The following is an 18,846-nucleotide window of genomic DNA, read 5'->3' on the forward strand; positions in this document are numbered from 1 at the left end:
CTACTTCAATTAAAGAATTTGAGATGAAATGAGCTAGATCAACCACTCTCAAACTTTTTAGAGGCCCTAGAGCAGGGGTGTCCAAAACCCGGCCCTTGGGCCACTTGCGGTCCTCAAGGCCTCTCAATGCAGCCCTCAGGGAGCCCCCAGTCTCCAATGAGCCTCTGGCCCTCCAGAGATTTGTTGAAGTCTGCACTGGCCCAACACAATTTCTCTCAGTGTGAGGGCGACTGTTTGACCTCTCACGTTAGCTGTGGGATGAGAGCCCCCTCCACTGCTTGCTCTTTCACATCTGTGATGCAGCAGCGGCAGCAAAGGAAAGGCCAGCCTTGCTTTGTGCAAGGCCTTTTATAGGCATTGAGCTATTGCAAGACCTTCATTCATTCATATAAGTTCATCTTTAATATATTCATTTATGTAAACTTATATAAATTTATTCAAATTTTAAATGTAAATTCATTCTTTTTTTCCCTGGCCCCTGACAGAGTGTCAGAGAGCTGATGTGGCCCTCCTGCCAAAAACTTTGGACACCCCTGCCCTAGAGGTTGCTGCCTGATGTATAAATGCCAAGGGCTAGCACTCCCCCCAAGTAGCAGTTTAACCCTCGATGCACATAGCCTCATCTGCCCTTACAGTTTTGCAAGCCAACAAAAATTGAATCACAACCCACTTATCAGTCCTGGACCCACTGTTTGGAAACCAGTAAGCTAAATTTTTGAATGAATTACAAGAAGGCTTGAACTAGAAACAAATAGAAGCAGGAAAAAATCCAAATGAAGGAATTTAAAGTTTAACAACAACAAAAAATAGCCCAAAAGGGGCACAGCTACAGAGGTGGTCATGTCAACCTCCTGCACTTTAAATTTACCACTACTATACCACCGCTTGTAAGGTAAGAATTATTAACCCCATATTGCAAACTGAGAACTGAGGCCAAAAGGGAGAGACTTGCCCAGGGGCACTTCCTGTATTCATGAAAGATTCCCCTGCTTTGTAGCTCAGGCTCCACCAGTTCTCTGTCATCATGAAGTCTTCTTGGCTGCTCTTTTAAAAAAAAAAAAGACAGACCTTGGTTCTGTATTACTTCTGAACCACTCCAAATTCCTATGATACAGATTGTGCAGGCAAGGCAGCATGGCTCAGCTGGGCCCAGGGCCTGACTCCACTTTTGTGGGTACACTAAGGAAAACAGAGCACTATGGGGCATGTTAGGCAAACAGAGCCTCTTCTCCCATACGTCAGGGATTCCCAATGTGATGGGACAGGATCAGCCTAGTGAGGAGGCTAATTGAAGTGGCCATTTTGTGTGGCAAGTTGGGGGGGGAGAGCAGAGAACCAAGGAGAGATGCTGCACACCCTGTGCCTGACCACTGTCATGTGTCATCGTCCCCCCCCCGCCCCAGCCTAAAAAAACCAGTTCAAGTGGCTCTCAGATTTTTACTCCTGCTGGTTGAGAGCTGTGGGAAGAAGATCAGGGCAGTGGCTGCTGAACTCTTCCTCCAGAGCTACTAGAGGAGGGGAAATGGTGCCATCACCACCTCTCGCTCTCCTCACCCAACTGGGCAAGGAGAATCAGAATGCAGCAATGCCAAAACTGTCCACCCCCCCTTACCCTCAGCTCCAACACTGCCCTCTTCCTTCATACTATCCTGTTTATTTCAAACAGGATGAGCACAACAGGCTGAGAGGTTCTGCTCATCTCACTCATTTCAAGCAGGATAGGGGTGGAAGCAGCACTGGAGTGGGAGACAAGGGGGTTGGGTGGGCTATGGCTCATCACACTCTGCCAGGCTGCCCCCAGGAAGCCACAGGGCCCAACTGGAAACATTTTTTTCAGAGTCAAGGTCTGCAGAATCTCTTTAAGAGATAGAAAAGTTATTATTGACTCTCTATATATCACTATGGTAGAATGGAAAGCAAACAAAACGTGTGCTTAAAAAGTGCATGTGAGTTAATAGATCAAAGGGATTGAAGCACATTTTAATATAAAAGTTATATACATGTAAGCTTACAAGTAACCAAAGCGTATAGATTACTTTTGAAAAGTAAGTAGTTATAAAACTTGTTTTAGTGACTATGAAATGATTTAGTAAAAATAGTAATTTTATTTTTGTTTTTAAAATGTGCAATATGTTGTGTGCATTTGACAAGGTTAGAATAGCCTTACCCTCGCAGGGGGTCCCTTAGGTGCAGAACCCAATTGGGAACAACTGGTCCAACTGGCTTAAAGCCAGCCCTAGCTGCACCATGTCTTCGTCCTCTGCCCCCCCTGCCCGATGCTTTCCAAAGCAAGGGCTTGTGCACACAAGCTTTCTATGTGTGTGTGGAAGGGGGGGGGGAATCTGCACATCACTTCAGACACTCCTTTGTCTTGAACTGGGCCTGTGATAGAACCCCAACATCTGTGTTCAGAAGGGGGGAAAACCACACACCAATCATTGGCAAGTCAGTTGCTACACTTTGTACTTCTCTAGGCGGCTGGATTTGCAGACAAAAACGAACCCATTTCTTCTTTTGACTGTAAGCTACAAAGGATTGCAGTGCAGAATTTTCAGACCGAACAGAGAGACCAAAAATTGTTGCTCTAGCATCAGAAACAAATGTCTCCCTTGGGCGAACACAAAGAATCTGGTATTGCAGCAGATCAGAAATCTGATCACTGATTTCTGATTGAAGTATATCATTGAATACTGTACACACCAAGGAGTGACAGGATATCATTTGGTGTGCTCTACACTAGAAACAGATACAGACTAAGCACTCATTTGAACAGGTCTACAGCAGCCAGGCAGTGGGGGGGGGGGAAAGCCACACAGAGCAGCATCATTCCCACACCAGCAGTGCTTTTTATACAGCAAAGCTGTTGCACTATTTTGCCTGTAGCCCTGAGGGCCAGGTGTAGATCTGAGGCACTGATCCTCCCAATGCCATCATCTGCTTGAATAAAACAGAGTAAGGCACTTTCATCATACATATTTCTGTTACTGAATAGTCAGCCATTATCATATCATCCTGCCCAGCATTACTCATTAGGAAAATATATCCCCCTTAGGATAGGATTAATGCACAGCTCTTTCAGGCTCTTGCTCATTTCTGGTGTCTTGAAACCTGGTCTTTGCATTTCCTTCTCTATAGGAACTCCTGGTCCCTTCTCTTCTCCTCCCCCCCCCCCACCCACGGGCCTTACTCTCACTCCATCTGCTAAAATGATCAGCAAACCAAAGTTAATGCTGACATTTAAAGAGCGTTGTCACCAGGCTTTAGAGCTACAACCCCAATGAGATTAGCTGAGAGGTAGGGAGGAGGGACACTGTGGGCACACAGGAGCTGACATCTGAGTCACCGGTTCAGGTTTGTTGTCTGCAGACTCAGGAAAAACGGCATCCATTTATAACGGCGGCAGCCACATCCAAGGTATTTTTGGGAGCAGAAGGCCTAGAATCTTACAGCTTAAAAGCCTGTTAGGTTTGACTAGGCACCACATGGCAAGACGCATCAAGATGGCTTATCATTCCTATGAAGAGGGTGTTCATAAATTGCCGTAAAAACAAACACTGAAGGAGATGACTTTGGGCTCCACACAAACTATGAAAGTCTGCTCATTTAATACAACAGGTATTTAGTCTCCACATTTTTCTAAATACAATACTATAGTTGAAGATTGTTTAAACCATGGGATTTTTATCATCCTCAACATGAGAGAGACAGAAAAAAAATAAGAACAGGACAGTTGGGGTGTTCAGGTGGGAAGACAATGTGCAGGCTTCATGGCAAGAACCACAAGAGAAGATGCTCCTTCAGCATGCATGCAATATCCACATAGCTTCCGAGTCTTGGGGTGGTTTTACCTCTGGCCTATGGAGCGAGGGAATGGGCAGCAGCGGTGGCGTAGCTAGAGGGAGTGCAAAGCATGCAAGTGCCCCCCCCCCAGAGCCACTCCAGACGGTGGAAGCAAAACGGAGGCATTTGCCTTTGAATGGCTCAGAACGGCTCCGAGGGGGGGGGGCACTTGCATGCTGCAGTGAGGCTCCTTGCAAATCTTAGTGATTTGCACCCCCTCTAGCTACACCACTGGCAGGACAACACTGTGCAAGGGGGCAGGCCAGACTTTCTGCCACAGCTGGAACAGTAAACCCTCCTGTTCCCGCATGCCCCAATTTTCTGCCACAGGTTGGTTATTTACAGAATAGGAAATGACAGAAGGCCACAAGGGCAGACCAAGGAACCATTGAGGGCACAGAACCTTCCACATGTCGGAAGCACTTTTACAACCATAAGAATGGAACTAAAAATATGCTTGCCTTTGTTCCTATCACCACGTTCCATCCCCAGGCCTTTTGCCATGCTGTTCTCAATATCCACAGTGACCTTTGCAAAGTTTCTCCCTGAGCTCTTTGACAAGCCCCTTCCTGAAGCAATTCCCCCTTGCTTAACCCACAACCGCTCTGATTATCTCCCATACTTCCATCTCCCCTATTCTTCTGCAAAGCCCACACTCCTCGTCACTCAAACACAGAATGAAAAGTCCACAACTCTTGTATTTTACATACAGGAGCACGATGTGCCTCCTCACCACTGCCTTATGAATCCCTATTTCCGTCACAGATCTGCAGGCAAACGGCCTACACTTCAAATGAGATTATGCAGTAGTCTAGACTACAAAGGGTCGTCGGAAGCAGCCCATGCAGCATTTCACAGATACAGATGCTACAGAGACCTTCTGCTTCAGTGATTGGAGAGATCTGGAAGTGTTCAACAATCCGATGCAGCAGCCACCTCCGTCTCGTGCAACTGTGTGGGTTGCATCTTCAAAATCCATTTGTTTCCAATGGTGGCGGGGGTGGGGTGGGGTGGGGTGGTTGTCTTATAAAACAGATTGATGTCACCAGCCTAAGTGAAAATGGCACTTTTCACAAGGGACCTTTTAGACCTGTTACACAGAGCGCTATGACATTTCTCCTTCTCTTTTCCTCCCTGTTATTTGTTAATGAAGAATGGCAAGGAAGCAGATGGGTGAGAGTTGACAGGGACAGACCAAGAAACAAAGAGGATGCAGCCCCCTCCCTCTGAGGGAGGGGCATGCAACCAGGAACTTTCCAAGCAGAGGCCACCAGTTTCCCAGCATGCCCTGCCTGCCATCAGTTCTTTCTTTAAAGGCAGTCTGCCTTTCCTTCATCCCAGCCACTTCTGCTATGACACCCGTTTCAACCTGTAGCAGCTCCTGCTGTTTGAGTTCTCACCATGTTCTCCTGCTGTTTGAGTCCAACACGGCACCTCCCAAGCCGCAGTAGCTCTTGCGTCCAAGATCCACGCCTCCCTCCCTCCCCCATTTCAGTTCTACCAGTGTCCATCAGCGGAGCCTCCCAAACAAAACAATCTTCGCCACAGAAAGCAAAGACTCCACATTCCAGACATGTGTTTACAGAGCCCATTGAATTACAGAATCATAGAATGCAAAAGAGGCTTATAGGATGTCTGGCCTGGTACAGTCCCAATCTCTCATTACATCCAGTGCAGGCCTGGTCGCTAATATCAGTAACAGATCTGCCAGGCAACAGAGTGACCTTTCTCTTGGGTTAAGTAGCTCCAGCCTGATTCACACAACCATACTGGCATTCCAAGAACACAGGTTGAATTAATCCACATAGTAAAATGGCATGCATTAAAGAAGACCGACAACTGCTTCATTTAACCTGCTCAGGGTGCAGCAGTAAAAATGCTTGCCCTTTTCCAAGGTGTTTAATGAAATGTGTTTCACACTACACTTAGTGATCAGAGGAAAAACAAGTGGGGGGGGAGGACCCTTGTACGTAAGAGAAAGGACACAAGAGGTCAGCAAGAAAAGCAACCAAGGCTGAGCTGCATTCATAGTTCCTTTAAATCATCCCATGTTGTGATCTGGATGAAGTGAGGAGAACCAAGATCTTGGGAAGGATCCATAAGCACTTCAGCTCAGACATTGATTTTTGAAGCTTGCCAAATGCAGAGTTGTCCAGGGAGCTGAACACCTGTTGGTCCCCCTCATGCAAGACACTTCCATAAAACTCACAACAGTATGAGTGAAATGAGAATGCAGACCACCAGCTAGATGCTGGTCTCTTAACATGCAAAAGGAGTTTAATACTAGCAGATCAACACACACAACGTGCGCTATCGGATGAAGCAATCAAGTGAAAGTGTTGACCCTGCCAATCTTTGTCTATGCTTTACCTTTTCTGGGTTGCAACAAAATGGGATGGACAGCACTAGCATCTGAACTCCTGGAGAGCATGCTGCACCTATGCTTCATCTCTACATTCATGGATAACCTCGCAAACAAGTCTGCCCAAGAGAACCCCCTCTTGAGTACTCCCACCCTCAGAGGTTAGGGTGTGGCACCCCAACTGTGGAACACTCTTCCTATGGCAGCTCACCTGGCTTGATGTCCTGGTTTTGAGGGGGCACACAAAAATGTCTTTTATTCTCCCAGACTCTCTTGATATTATGATTTTATATACAGTTTTAATCTGGCTTTTGTCATCTTCTGCTTTTCATTTTGCATTTCTAAGAATCTGCCACTTTTAATCTTTTGTGAGTCATTTTGAGATGCTCCTTCCCAAACTGAAGATTAGAAATATTCTAAATAAAATATGGTGCAGCTCATCAGATGCCTGGTTGGCCCCATCAGGGAAGCAAGCACACATAGTCAGTACAACCACAGTCAGTGTGCTGCTAATAACCATCACCTGGACTTAAATCTTATAAAACTGAATCAGGATAATTGCTTATTGGCTGTATCTTAGCTCCGATGTTTGCATTACAATACGGAGCTCACATCAGTACTGTGAAGTTAAAATATTTCAGTGGAGTTCAATCAAAATCTCCACGAAGCACTGATTTGTTTAAAAGATTGTCAATGGTATATATGGCAACACTTGAGTAACAGCACACTGCAATATACAAGAGACCACAAAAATAATGCCTATCTAGAGGCTGACACACTTGTTATAAGAGCAAGACAGGGATGTGGAAGAACCAGGGAGCTGATCAAGGAGTAATACAGCTGGAACAGGCAGAAGCCAGCTGGCAATGCAGTTAGTGTGGGTCCAACCAGACTGTGTTGAAGAAATTGTTTTTGAGGCTTATAAGAGAGACTACTCTAGGCACATGAAGTGACTCCAGTATGATGCAACAGACAGACCACAGAATTTGAACCAGATGACTTGGGTTCAAATTTTTTTTATTTGTTTATTTAAAAGTGTTACACTTCGCATCCCCAATGCTATCTCAGACCAAATTGCAATCAATTACGTGCACATAAATGAGTACAAGCAATATTAATTCCTGAAAACACCACATCATAATTGTTGCACTGGAAAAGCTGGCTTAAAAAGGTGACATTATGTTCAGTTTTGTAAACTCACTAAAGCAGTGTTTCTTAAACTGTGGGTCAGGACCCACTAGGTAAGTCGTGAGCCAATTTGAGGTGGGTCCCCATTCAATTCAATATTTTATTTTTAATACATTAGATTTGATGCTACTATGGTATGTGACTGCATTTGGGGAAATGTCACACATCTGTATTTTTAACAGGCTAGTAATGCTTTTTACAATGATAGTAAATGGGACTTACTCCAGGGAAATGTGGGTAGGATTGCAGCCTAAGATTGTTAAAAAATTTTCCTGCTTGATGTTGTTACTTCTGGTCATGACATCATCTCCAGTGGCTCCTGACAAATTCTCATTCTAAAAAGCAGATTCCAGTGCTAAAAGTTTGAGAACCACTGCAGATCAGGTAGTGTTCTACAGCAAGTGAACAACCACTGAAGAGGCCCTACTCTTGCTCAGTCATGGTTCACTGGGCAAACCTTGGGCAGATCACACTTTCAGCCTTGTCCAACTCCAGGGTCAGTCCAAGACCTTCTGGAGCCACCACTCCCTCTATACTCCTCTTTTCCATTCCAGGAGCCATGTCGATGGGAGGTAGATGCCCCTTTGCCAATTTGCTGCCTGAGGTCTCTGCTTCAGTTAGCCTCATGGACGTGCCAGACCTGCCAATCTCACAGGATTGGGATAATCTCATGCAACCTACACCAAGTCCTTTGAAAGGAAGGGTAGATATCCAATAGCAAAATAAGTGTGAGCTAAATATATGCAACAGAAGGAACAAAGAGGGCAGAGGAAGACACAAAAGGTAAGTCAGGATAAGAGAAGATCCAGGTGGAATAGAAAGCTTTTGACAAGTACAGACAAAAAGTTTAGAAATGAGCTTAAGCTCCATTTTTTCTTTGGTAACTACGGGTCATAGGACATCACAGAAAGCATATGTTCAACATTTAGTAAGCAAAATGCAAGTCAAAAAATTAGTTTTCATTACTGCAACCCTAATGACAATACTGGGAGATGAAAGATCAAATGAAAAAGATGGCATCCCAGAGAAAGGAGTTTAGCAAAGGCACATGTAAATTAACAGGACCCAAAAAGATACCTTTCCATGGTATCAGAGAGGTAAGTCAGGATTCAGGACACAGACACTGATGCATCTACACATGGACCAAAAGGAGTTGAGAAATTAGAAAATAAATGTTCTCTAGTTGAAAATGAAAGAAGATCATCTCAGAAGAAAACATGAAGACACTGTATTCAAGAACAGGAATCTGGGAAAGAGCGAAGCTGCTAAATCTTGTAGCGGTGCCAGGCTGCAAATGGGAGAAGGGGTGCAATGCGATACACTGCTGGATGTTGGGAAAGCCAGTCACACAGGAGGGAGGCCTTGTATGCAGTGGCATCGGGTTACTGATCACTTAGAGGTAGCCTTTTTTCACCAGTGCAGCACCAGATAGGGAGGCCACACCTAGAATACTTCATTTGCTGCTGGGCACATCAATAAGTGGGCAGAACAGAACAGAGACAGGCAATCCAAACTATGAGGGACAGATCCAGAGGTTAAAAAACAGACACAAAGCATGAGATCATTTTTAGAATGAGAAATCAAGGCATTGAATAACAGAATTTAAGGCAGCAGCCTTTGAAGTGTCAAGCATGCGTTCCAAGGCAAGGGTGCTCCTCCTTGCCTCCCCACTCCTAATTTGTATTGGCTCAAAATGGGGGAATTGGACAATGTACCTCTCTTAAGCCATTTCTGCCCAGCATTGCATATAAGCAACAGAGACCAAATGCGTACACCTGTGTGCCAGGCAAAAATGGGTTAATTAGAAAGGAGGTAAGTGTGCCTTATACCATTGACCCCCATGACCATTAAATGTCTGGTGCCCAGAGCTACATAGATTTTTTTTTAATTTTTATATTAGGTATAAAAAATAAAACAATACTCCAAGCACAGAATGTGCATGCAGTCCAATTTTCTAGCCTACTTAGGTAGCCCAAGAGCCCTTGCTTGTACCTTCTGGCCAACAGCAGCCGACCAGGGACATGTGGTGGGTGGGGAGGCAGGTGAGGCAAAGCCTCCCCACTGGAGTCGCATGGGTTGTGCGTACTTGAGCACATCACATGGCAACAGTGCTTTCTGAAGGACTCCAATGGGGAGGCTCTGCCTCAACTGCCACCCCACCCACTGCATGTCCCTGCAGCTGACATTTCCTACAAGAAGGTCCTTTGTGGAAGACCCTTAATTCCTGCCATTCTTGTGCTTGCTAGATTGTGAATTATATCCCATATCAGGGATAGCCGACTTCTGCATCCCAGGATATAACCACAGGATATATCCCAAGGCACTACTCCAGACAGCACGCCAGGGCTCAAAGTCACACGAAGAATCTCACTCAAGAGTGACCAGCCTTCATTAATACAGTTGCCAAAACTTGGCAACAAGGGCTTCCTACTGATGGGGCACATGCATTTAGACAAACTACTATATGGCGTGCCCTGCCCCATGTTCCCCATCCACCTTTGAAGACTAGACAGAGGAATAGGACCAGGGATAGGACTCTCTGTTCAGTAGCCCCCTCCCCACATACTCTGTGGCATAATCTACCCCAGAGTCACCTCTTTGGTGCCAACACTTCTCTCTTGTGAGTGCCACATTATAAGCATTTTATTCCCTCAGGAGTCTGACAAATAACATCTTGTTATTTGCCATATGCCCACTTTGGCATATGCTGCTTTTTTATTATGTCTTGTATTTTTAAGACTGGACACTGCCTTGAAGGCCTTGCAGCAGAAATATTTTACATAATAACGTCCAGAATGTGCACAACCCAAAAGAGATGAAAACATGCTAGTGCTCGGCCCTACAGTTTGAGAACATTCTTCCTTATGAAGAAAGTTGTGGGAAACCTGAACGTGCCTTGATTAATAAAGGGGCAGATAAGGCTGCTTCAGGAGCTGGATCAAGTTGGTCATCCCTGTTCAACGCAGTCCTGTCTACCCAAAACAGTCAGGAAGAATTTTCCTCCAATTAACTGGCTAACAGGCAAAAAAAAAAAGAGGTTAGAGCAATGGTTCCCAAACTGTAGGTCAGGACACACTGGTGGGTCACCAAAGGGTGATGAAAAGATCAGTATTCCAACAGCTGAATTGCTAAAAAGGTCAGTTATTCAAAAATCAATACTGTAGCTGCTAACTGCCCTGCGAAGAGCTGAGCTTCCACAGTTTGCAAGCACTTGTAAATAGAGAGATAAATGTTTGCGGTCTTTCTAGTAGTTATTACTTATAAATAAATATTTCTTTCTAGATCTCCTTTTTAGAAGTCTGGTAAAGCTAGGTGGGTTCCAAAAGAGTGTTGTTTTAAAAAGTGGGTCCTGGTGCTAAAAAGTTTGGGATCCACTGGGTTAGAGAAACAGCAGATTGCTTGGAGTTTACCGCTCCCAACACACATGCCCTGGCCCACGAGAGTTGTTGTAGAAGTTAAAAGACAAGTGCCTACAGTCAACAGAAACTCACCCAAATAAATATCTCCAAAGGAACCACTACCGATTTTTCGTCCCAGTCGATACTTGTTCCCCACTCGAAGCTCCATGATTCAGTTGCTCTGGGGAATGAAACAAAGGATATGCAGAGTAAGATGAGAAAGAGTCTAAACCAATACATGCAACTACCACAATAGGAGGACCCAAAGCTTATGCCTAGACTTGCTCTCCCCCCTCCCCCGCAAAGAGAAGTACGGGGATCCAGATGTAGTACTGTCCACTTGGGAACCGACCTGCCACAGTAAGAGATCTGGGTTCCCCTCTCTGCCTAAAAGTTCACTAGAGATCAGAACCTCAAACTTTTGGAACTGTGACCAACTGTGACTTTCTTCAGCAACATTGTGGGGGGGGGGTTTGACCCAAGAAAGTAAATATAACTAAGCCAGTCACTTAAGGTTACCTTACACCCCAAACCATTTTGAGAGGCAATCCTACTTATATGGAAGCAAAAACTCACTGAAATCCATGGGACAGCCTTGCAAGTATAGTAAAGATTTATCAAGCCATTAAGCCTCATTCAGCTTGTTTTGGTCAAAGAGAAAAATCTTCTGGTGGAAAAAACCTAAGCTGCTCCCAGAACTGGTCAAGAAACCCACACCTGGCTTGCTCCGCCATCAACTGAATCCAGAAAACGCCTCCAGAAGCATCATTTCCAAAGATCACACAGGGCCGGGAGGGGTGGGAAGAAGTGGAACTGGATCCATAATGCATAGCCTTCCTCCTTTGCTTGCTCATTAGTACCATTACATGGTAGTGTGCCACGTGAGATAGATCCCTGCCTCATATTCTGAGGTTGTTTATGAACTGGTCTTGTTGCACACTTTCATTGGATTTGATGCTAGGTCCACCTTGTTTTTCCACAGTCAGAAGCTTTCCACATAGCACACTCACTCCCAAAAGATCTAGCCAAACCTGAGCCTTACTACCTTTAAACTGTTGCCAAATGGTGTTCTTGAGGCACCGGCAGTATATCGCCTGGATAGCCACCATCGTACACCTCCCCCTATTCTCCTTATCGTGAATCTGTCTGAAGAAGGGGAGGAGAAACTGAGGTTCCTTTTAAGGGATGCCGATGTATGGTTAATTTATGTAATGTATGTTTATTAATGTACTGGATACAGGCTTTGCTTCCGTGGGGGTGGACTGCATGGAAGAATGGGAAAAGATTAAGTAGACAAGGGGGTGCTTTTGCACAATAAGGCATAGCCTATGATAAGTGAGGGACATCCTCCATGGCATACTAGAATAAGCCCAATAAGTGGAGTAATATCCAAACCCTGATTTGCCACTAAATCATGAGATTAAAGAGAGGCAGATAGACAAGATGCAGAGACACATTTAAGTAGTCCCTGTATGGTTTCATAGATTGAAACTGAGTATTTAGTACACTCATCGCTTTCTCTCCCTCCAACACACACACACACACACAGCTGGAGCCGCCTTTTTCAAGCCTTAACCCCATATTTGCAGGTTATCTGTCAAGTCAAAGAGTCATTTCCTCTCATATTTTAATAGTCAAGCAGAACATGGAAAGCAAGCACAGCCCTGGAAACCAAACCAGAAGGATAAATCCTATTGAAAATACAAGATTGCCCCCACTCCCACCATTACCCACTCATCCAAGCTGTCAGTCACATATACTTTTGACTCGTATCCCAATCTTGATCTCACTTCCAAGTCATGGTTCTACATTCTCAAACACTATGAGGTTGGTGACACTAGAACTGCCTAGAATCAAGAGCCTTTCAGAAATGACTCTGGAGATGCATGATCCCTAAAGGTTAAGAGTTTCCTAGGTTTCTCTGCCAGCTCTGTTCCATGGCACAATGACCCAAGCGTACAGCAAAAGTAGGACTGTACTATTTTGTCTCACCAGTCAGTAACCTATCCCATGCAGGAGTGCCAAATTCAGTCACTAGAGGCTCAGGTTGTTCATTGTGTTTTTTCAAGCTGCTTGTGACCTTTTGGCTTCTGCAAAAGTATCAGGGCTTGGTTCTGAAGCATCCAACATAGCATTACAATAACCCTTCCTGGTGACAAGCAGGCGGCCTCAAAACCTCTTTTATTTTGAAAAAAACAGTAGATATTCCAACCATAAAAAAAGTTAGGGAAAAACAGGAAGGTCTAGCAACAGCCAATGAACTCTTTTTCACATCATCTTTCCATATGCAGAAGTGAAACACAACACAGAACAGTGTAAAATTCAATGGGATTTACTCCTTGGTAATGGTGTGAAGGATCACAGAAGTAATAAGGCCAGCAAATCCTTGTGCAGTGGGTAGTAGCATGCAGGTGGCAGCAAGACCAGTTCACACCAAGGACCAAACCCTCAGCTGGTAGACTCAGGACCTGCTTTCAAGTGTTTGAAGAACGAACCAGCTCCCTACCCCAGAAGTTTCTCTCCAACCCCAGGGCCCAGCATCCTGCTTTTTCATGTGCATTCCCCAACTAGAGCAACAGCCTAGGCAGCATCAAGCAGACAACCAAGAAAACCCTCTTCTAGTTTCAGAAAGGATTCCCACACATCAGCCAAACGCACTCCACTCTGCGTGAGTGGATGATTATAATATATTAATATCCTCTTCACACACACAAATACAGCACACTACTGTAGAAAGCGCTCACCCAGGCAGTAGCAGATGCACACCAGACATATTATACACGACACAAATACACACACACACACATTGTGTAAACATGTGTACACAACCAGATATCTGGGTGTCAGCACAGATGCTAAAGGGTAGGCTACTCACCCTGCCCGCTACTCACCCTGCCCGCCTAACAAACAATTTCTGTTAGTTAGAGGATTTCCCTAGTCTTATGTTAATTTGCTGGGAATCAAGAATGCACCCAAGGCTGCTGTAGGCCAATCTGTGTGAGAGCTGACCAGATACATAATGGATGATGCTGGGGTGAAGAAGAGGCGGAGGGGGGGTCCTTTAGCACTGGCTTCAGTATTTGGGGGAGGGGAGAAGATAGAAAAGAAATCACAATTTAACACAAAAAGAGAGAGATTAGCTCTCGGCTCATTTCCTTCTCCCCCCCCCCCTTTCCCTTTTGAACAATTCCCAAAAATAAAAGGAGGCAGATAAAACCACACAACAAATGCTGGCATTAAGGAGAGATAAAAATTGATCAGATCATCTTCTCACACAGCCACCAGCAGGACTTAAAATTAAAGTCACCCTTCACCCAAGCCAAAGCAGCTTCAGAACAATATCATTATTGTTATTAATAATAATAAGAACAACACTTAATATTGCAGAAAAAAAGATAGACGGCCATCGATTAGAAATAGCACTAAACTTCTATTTACACAAGATCCATGCTGAGCTCTTAGAAGGGATCAGCATTTAGAACAAATGCTGAGGAGGGCTCTCCTCCTCTTCCTCCTCCATCCTCCCCCCCTACCCACACACAACAATACCCCAACCTTCCCTGTGCACAAAAGGAGATAGTGATTTACAACAACATCCCCTTCCCTTCCCCCCACACCCTATTTGTCAGAGGTAACACTTTCAGAAACACAATGGTGCCTACTACGTGTGTGTATGTGTGTGTCCCTCCCCCAAAAATAAACATTTTTTGGGGGAGGGGGGGCTGAAGCAAAGGGGAAGAGGAAGAATCTATCCATTTACCACTGTTTGCAAATCTTATGTAGAGACATTGTAGGAAGAAAAACAAACACCCCCCCTCCCCAAAATTGGACATCTGAACAGCACAATAATTCCATTTTATGTATCGGGGGTCCATTGCAACATGTAGATTGCAACAGTACCCAAAGGAGGGGGGAGAGGATACAGTAGCCCCTCTCCTGGGTGCCCCTGGAACCCAGAGGCGGCGGGGAGGCTGCTGCGCGCTCCTTTGTCTCCATCAAAAATAAAACCCTTTTGTCCTCCCCTCTGGCTGGTCCGCTTCGCCTGTCACACAACTCGCCCCCCACCAGCCTGAGCCTGGCGTGTGTGTGCGAGCCAGAGCAGAGCCTCCCTCCCCTCCCCCGGCCTGAGCCTCCGCTCTCAGCAGAAAAACAAAGGGACGGAGGGGCCGCCTTTCCCCCCGGCTTTGCACCCCAAAACCAGCCCGGATCCCCCCAATACTCACCCTGCCTGGAAGGAGCCTGTCTGCCGCTGCTGCTCCTGTGGCTGTCAGGGGGGAGCGAGGCCGGGGAGGGGAGGATGACGGAGGATTGGGAAAGGCGGCCGGGCGCCCTCGCCAGCTCCAAGCGCTGCGCTTCCTCCTCCTGCGCGTTCTGCCTGCTCCACTGGCTCCCTCCTTCCCCTTCAGTCTCTCGCGGTGCGTGTACAGCCGCGGCTCTCACTCATTGAGTTTCCATTGAGTCCCCGGGCCAAACCCACTGATGTCATCCTACAAAGCCCTGAGCCCGCCCTCTCAGGTTTAAAGGGACATCAACTTGTTTTCTTTCCTTTCCTCCTCCCCCCCCCCGCACCTTCTAGGCTGATTTCTTCATCTTTGCCTTCCCCAACATCTGGGAAAAATAAGCCACTACAAACCAGCACCCTCAAAAAGTCTGCCAACCACAGGCGCCTGCACTTATGCGCGGCGATGCACACAACAAGCGCACTGGCTCCAGAACGGGTCGCAGAATGGTTTGGGGGAGGCAGGTGATGCTCCCATTGTTCAGATAAGGGCACTAGAGCAGGGCATCTGTGGAACTCCTTGCCACAGGATGTGGTGATGGCATCTGGCCTAGATGCCTTTAAAAGGGGATTGGACTGATTTCTGGAGGAAAAATCCATCATGGGTTACAAGCCATGATGTGTATGTGCAACCTCCTGATTTTAGAAATGGGCTGTGTCAGAATGCCAGATGCAAGGGAGGGCACCAGCATGCAGGTCTCTTGTTATCTGGTGTGCTCCCTGGGGCATTTGGTGAGCCACTGTGAGATACAGGAAGTTGGACTAGATGGGCTTATGGCCTGATCTAGTGGGGCTGTTCTTATGTTCTTAGGGGTGTCAGATATCAGGTCTGCAGACCAAATAGAAGGGATGTCAAATATGCCAGTGGGCCCCCCAAAAACAATTTATCTGGCCCCGTTATAATTGGGTTTTCCCAGCATAATTGGTTTTTTTGCATATTTTCTCTTCTGCCATTTGCAGCTAAAGTGCTTATTTCTGGCCATTGTCTGCTGAATGATGTTGCTTTCTGCTCAATGATGTCACTTCCGAACCCTCAGTAAGCACCATAAATGCTAACTTCGGCCCTCTTTTCAAAAACATCCCTGTGCCAGAGGCTGCAATTGTTGTTTACCTGGGAATAAAGTAATTCACAGAACTGGCCTATGCATGGCTACTCAGAAGTAAGCCCCACTTAGTTGGGCTAACTCCCAGGTAAGAGTGTATGAATGCTTAGCGCAGCTTACTTCTGATTGAACATGTCTAGGATACAGCTCTACTGCTCAAAGTACAGAAGCTCATCAATCGTTACTGGGGCTACATTTTCTGCAGAAGAAATGGAAAGTAGATATTGAATATTTCCAGATCAGTGGAGTGACATTTTACACTCTCTAGACCAGGGATGTCAAACATAAGACCCAGGGGCTGAATGCAGCCAGTGGAAGCTCTTTATCTGGCTCTCAGGCTCTCCCAGCACCACCATCCTGTTATCAGTTACTGAATTGTGCTGAGGTATCACTGCTGGAAGGGCAGCTTGCATGATAATTGGGCTCTCGCATGTCTTGAAAATATGAACAAGATTTTCTTTTTCCCCCCTTCTGTCATTTGCAGCTAATGTGCTCCTAAGTCAGAAGTGCTTATTTCTGGTCATGACCTGCTTAATGACGTCTTGTCTTGCTTAATGATGTCACTTCGGGCCCTCAGCAGGCTTCGTGAATGCTATTCTGCCCATTGTATGAAAGGAGTTTGACACCCTTGCTTTAGGCAAATATTTATTTATTTATTAGTAGAATTTACATCCCGCCTTTCCACTCCAGAAAGGAGCACTCAAACTGCAAACTACTAACTGCAGCATAGGGTAATAGCGATGGAGGCTTATATTTCTCCCCATTAGTGAACTATGGGACTTACTACTGCGTAAATATGCATTGTATTGAGCTGCAAGTGTTCCATGAACAAAATGTGAAATATCAAAATAGGTGTAAAATCAAATGTTTCTTTCAGTTTGAAAGATTTTTAGAACTATAAACTCAGAGCAACACTTATTTGCTCCCCACCTCCTCATCCTTGGCCCTAAATCATTTTAGGCAAAGGGGGCCACAGCAAGCCTGATTCTTGACTTTTCTATGCAGCCATCAGGGACAGAAGTGGTACAGAAAGCCATTGGTACATATCACAGCGGTGCTATGAATCAAATATCATGCAATCAAGGCTGCAATCTGGTACTTAGAAGTAAGCCCCACTGAACTCAGTGGGAGTTACTTCCAAGTAAACATGAATAAGGCTGAGGTGCGTGGCTTCTAGTAGTCCAGTTTTAAATCCCAGCCTTTCAGTCCTTTCTGTACTATAGAGAGGGTACACAAACTGATAGCTGTATAGGTCCTCCTCAGCCCCGGTAACGCTAACTTTATCATCATATGGGATTCTGGCAACTCATCCCTCCTTATACATGACATTCCTGATTTCTCTTATATTATTTTTTGAACCTCCTGCATATCGTACTGCAGGAAGGATTCCTTAGATGCCTCACTTAAATCAGTGGGACATCAAGGTAAACAGGTTTTGGATTGGGTTCTATGTTGTGACGAAAACCTAACTTAAAGTCAAACGCAAAGGCCAAATCATCAACATTTGGATAATCCACATCCATATTTACTTTATTATTAATTTCATTTCAATCCTGCACTTCTTCCAAGACGCTCAGAGCCTGATCCTGAAGCACTCGCGCCAGCCCACCACCAGTGCATACAGTCACAAATGTGCCATAAGGCATACCTGCAATAGGCAGCACCAGAGCTGGCTCAGCACAAGTCCATTCTGGGCCAGCGCTGGTCGGAGGCTGGCTGGACTCTGCCTGGCACTTCATGTGAGTGCTGGGTGGCAGAACAGTAAGTCAGGGCAGAGAGGGAAGCTTTCCGGGGCAGGGGAGGGTGGGGGAAGGTTTGGTGGGAGAAGGCCACCATATCCTATCCCAGCCTGACACAGGTCTCCTTGAATCTGTGCTCTCTCAATAGCAGGCGCAAATCTGAGGAGACCCATCGGGGCTGCGCGGTTGCTACACAGGGTAAGGGAGCACAGGGGAGTGTAAGGTAGCCCTGGCACAGCTTCCCAGTCCAGCTGGAAGGTAGCCATTTTGGCACCACTGCTGCCCTGGGCACTGGGAAGCATAGGAATGGGCTGTCAGGGAGCACTGTACAAAGCTCGTACCGAGAGTGGTGTTAGAGGTCAGCTAGGTTGGGTCTGACTGAGGGCCCATGCTCATCAGAGGGGCCCCTGGCTAGATTTGTGAAAACCCACCTCTCCATATTCTGCCCCCCTCCTTTTCCTTGTCTCACCTGAACAGACCAATCCCTTAACCCTCAGGACTGGTGGCAGCACTAGTGTCCAATGCACCATCAAAGGGCTTTTAGGGGACACTATGGAGGGGCACAGTGAGGGGCTTTGCCCAACACCCCCAGAAACCTGGTGCTGGAACTGTTCACACCCACACCTTTAATGTTCTGAAAGGCTGTAAATTTGTCTGAGCGTCCTTGATCAAAAGTCACAATGGTACACTCATGGACAAATTCCTACTTCCTGAATAAGAGTCTAGAGCAACCATTCTCAGTGGGGGTCACATGACCCCTTCAGGAGCCCTGGCACTTTTGAAGGAGGCCACAGACTTAAAAACTACGGAGTAGAGGATTTTATGTTTATCTGTTCATGCTGTATCCTTGTTTAATGGAGGGGGGCCTGGAAACTGAGAAGAGCTCCTGAGGTGTCAGTGGAAATGGAACACAAAAAAATTGTTTAGTTTGTATTCA

General features: G+C 45.9%; 1 protein-coding gene across 1 annotated transcript in view; it reads right to left on the reverse strand.

Moving 5' to 3' along the window:
* The window catches only part of CSNK1E (casein kinase 1 epsilon), a 43,473-nt gene extending 28,278 nt beyond the window's left edge, over positions 1-15,195 (reverse strand). The window contains exons 1-2 of the mRNA XM_066633392.1: positions 15,012-15,195; positions 10,882-10,969 (exon numbers count right to left, since the gene is read on the reverse strand). Of these exons, the coding sequence (XP_066489489.1) occupies positions 10,882-10,957 (76 nt within the window). The 5' untranslated portion in view covers positions 10,958-10,969; positions 15,012-15,195. The remainder of the gene's footprint in view (positions 1-10,881; positions 10,970-15,011) is intronic.
* Between the last annotated feature and the right edge of the window lie 3,651 nt (positions 15,196-18,846).

The sequence above is a fragment of the Tiliqua scincoides genome, chromosome 7 (assembly GCF_035046505.1).
Source record: "Tiliqua scincoides isolate rTilSci1 chromosome 7, rTilSci1.hap2, whole genome shotgun sequence".
Lineage (NCBI taxonomy): Eukaryota > Metazoa > Chordata > Lepidosauria > Squamata > Scincidae > Tiliqua > Tiliqua scincoides.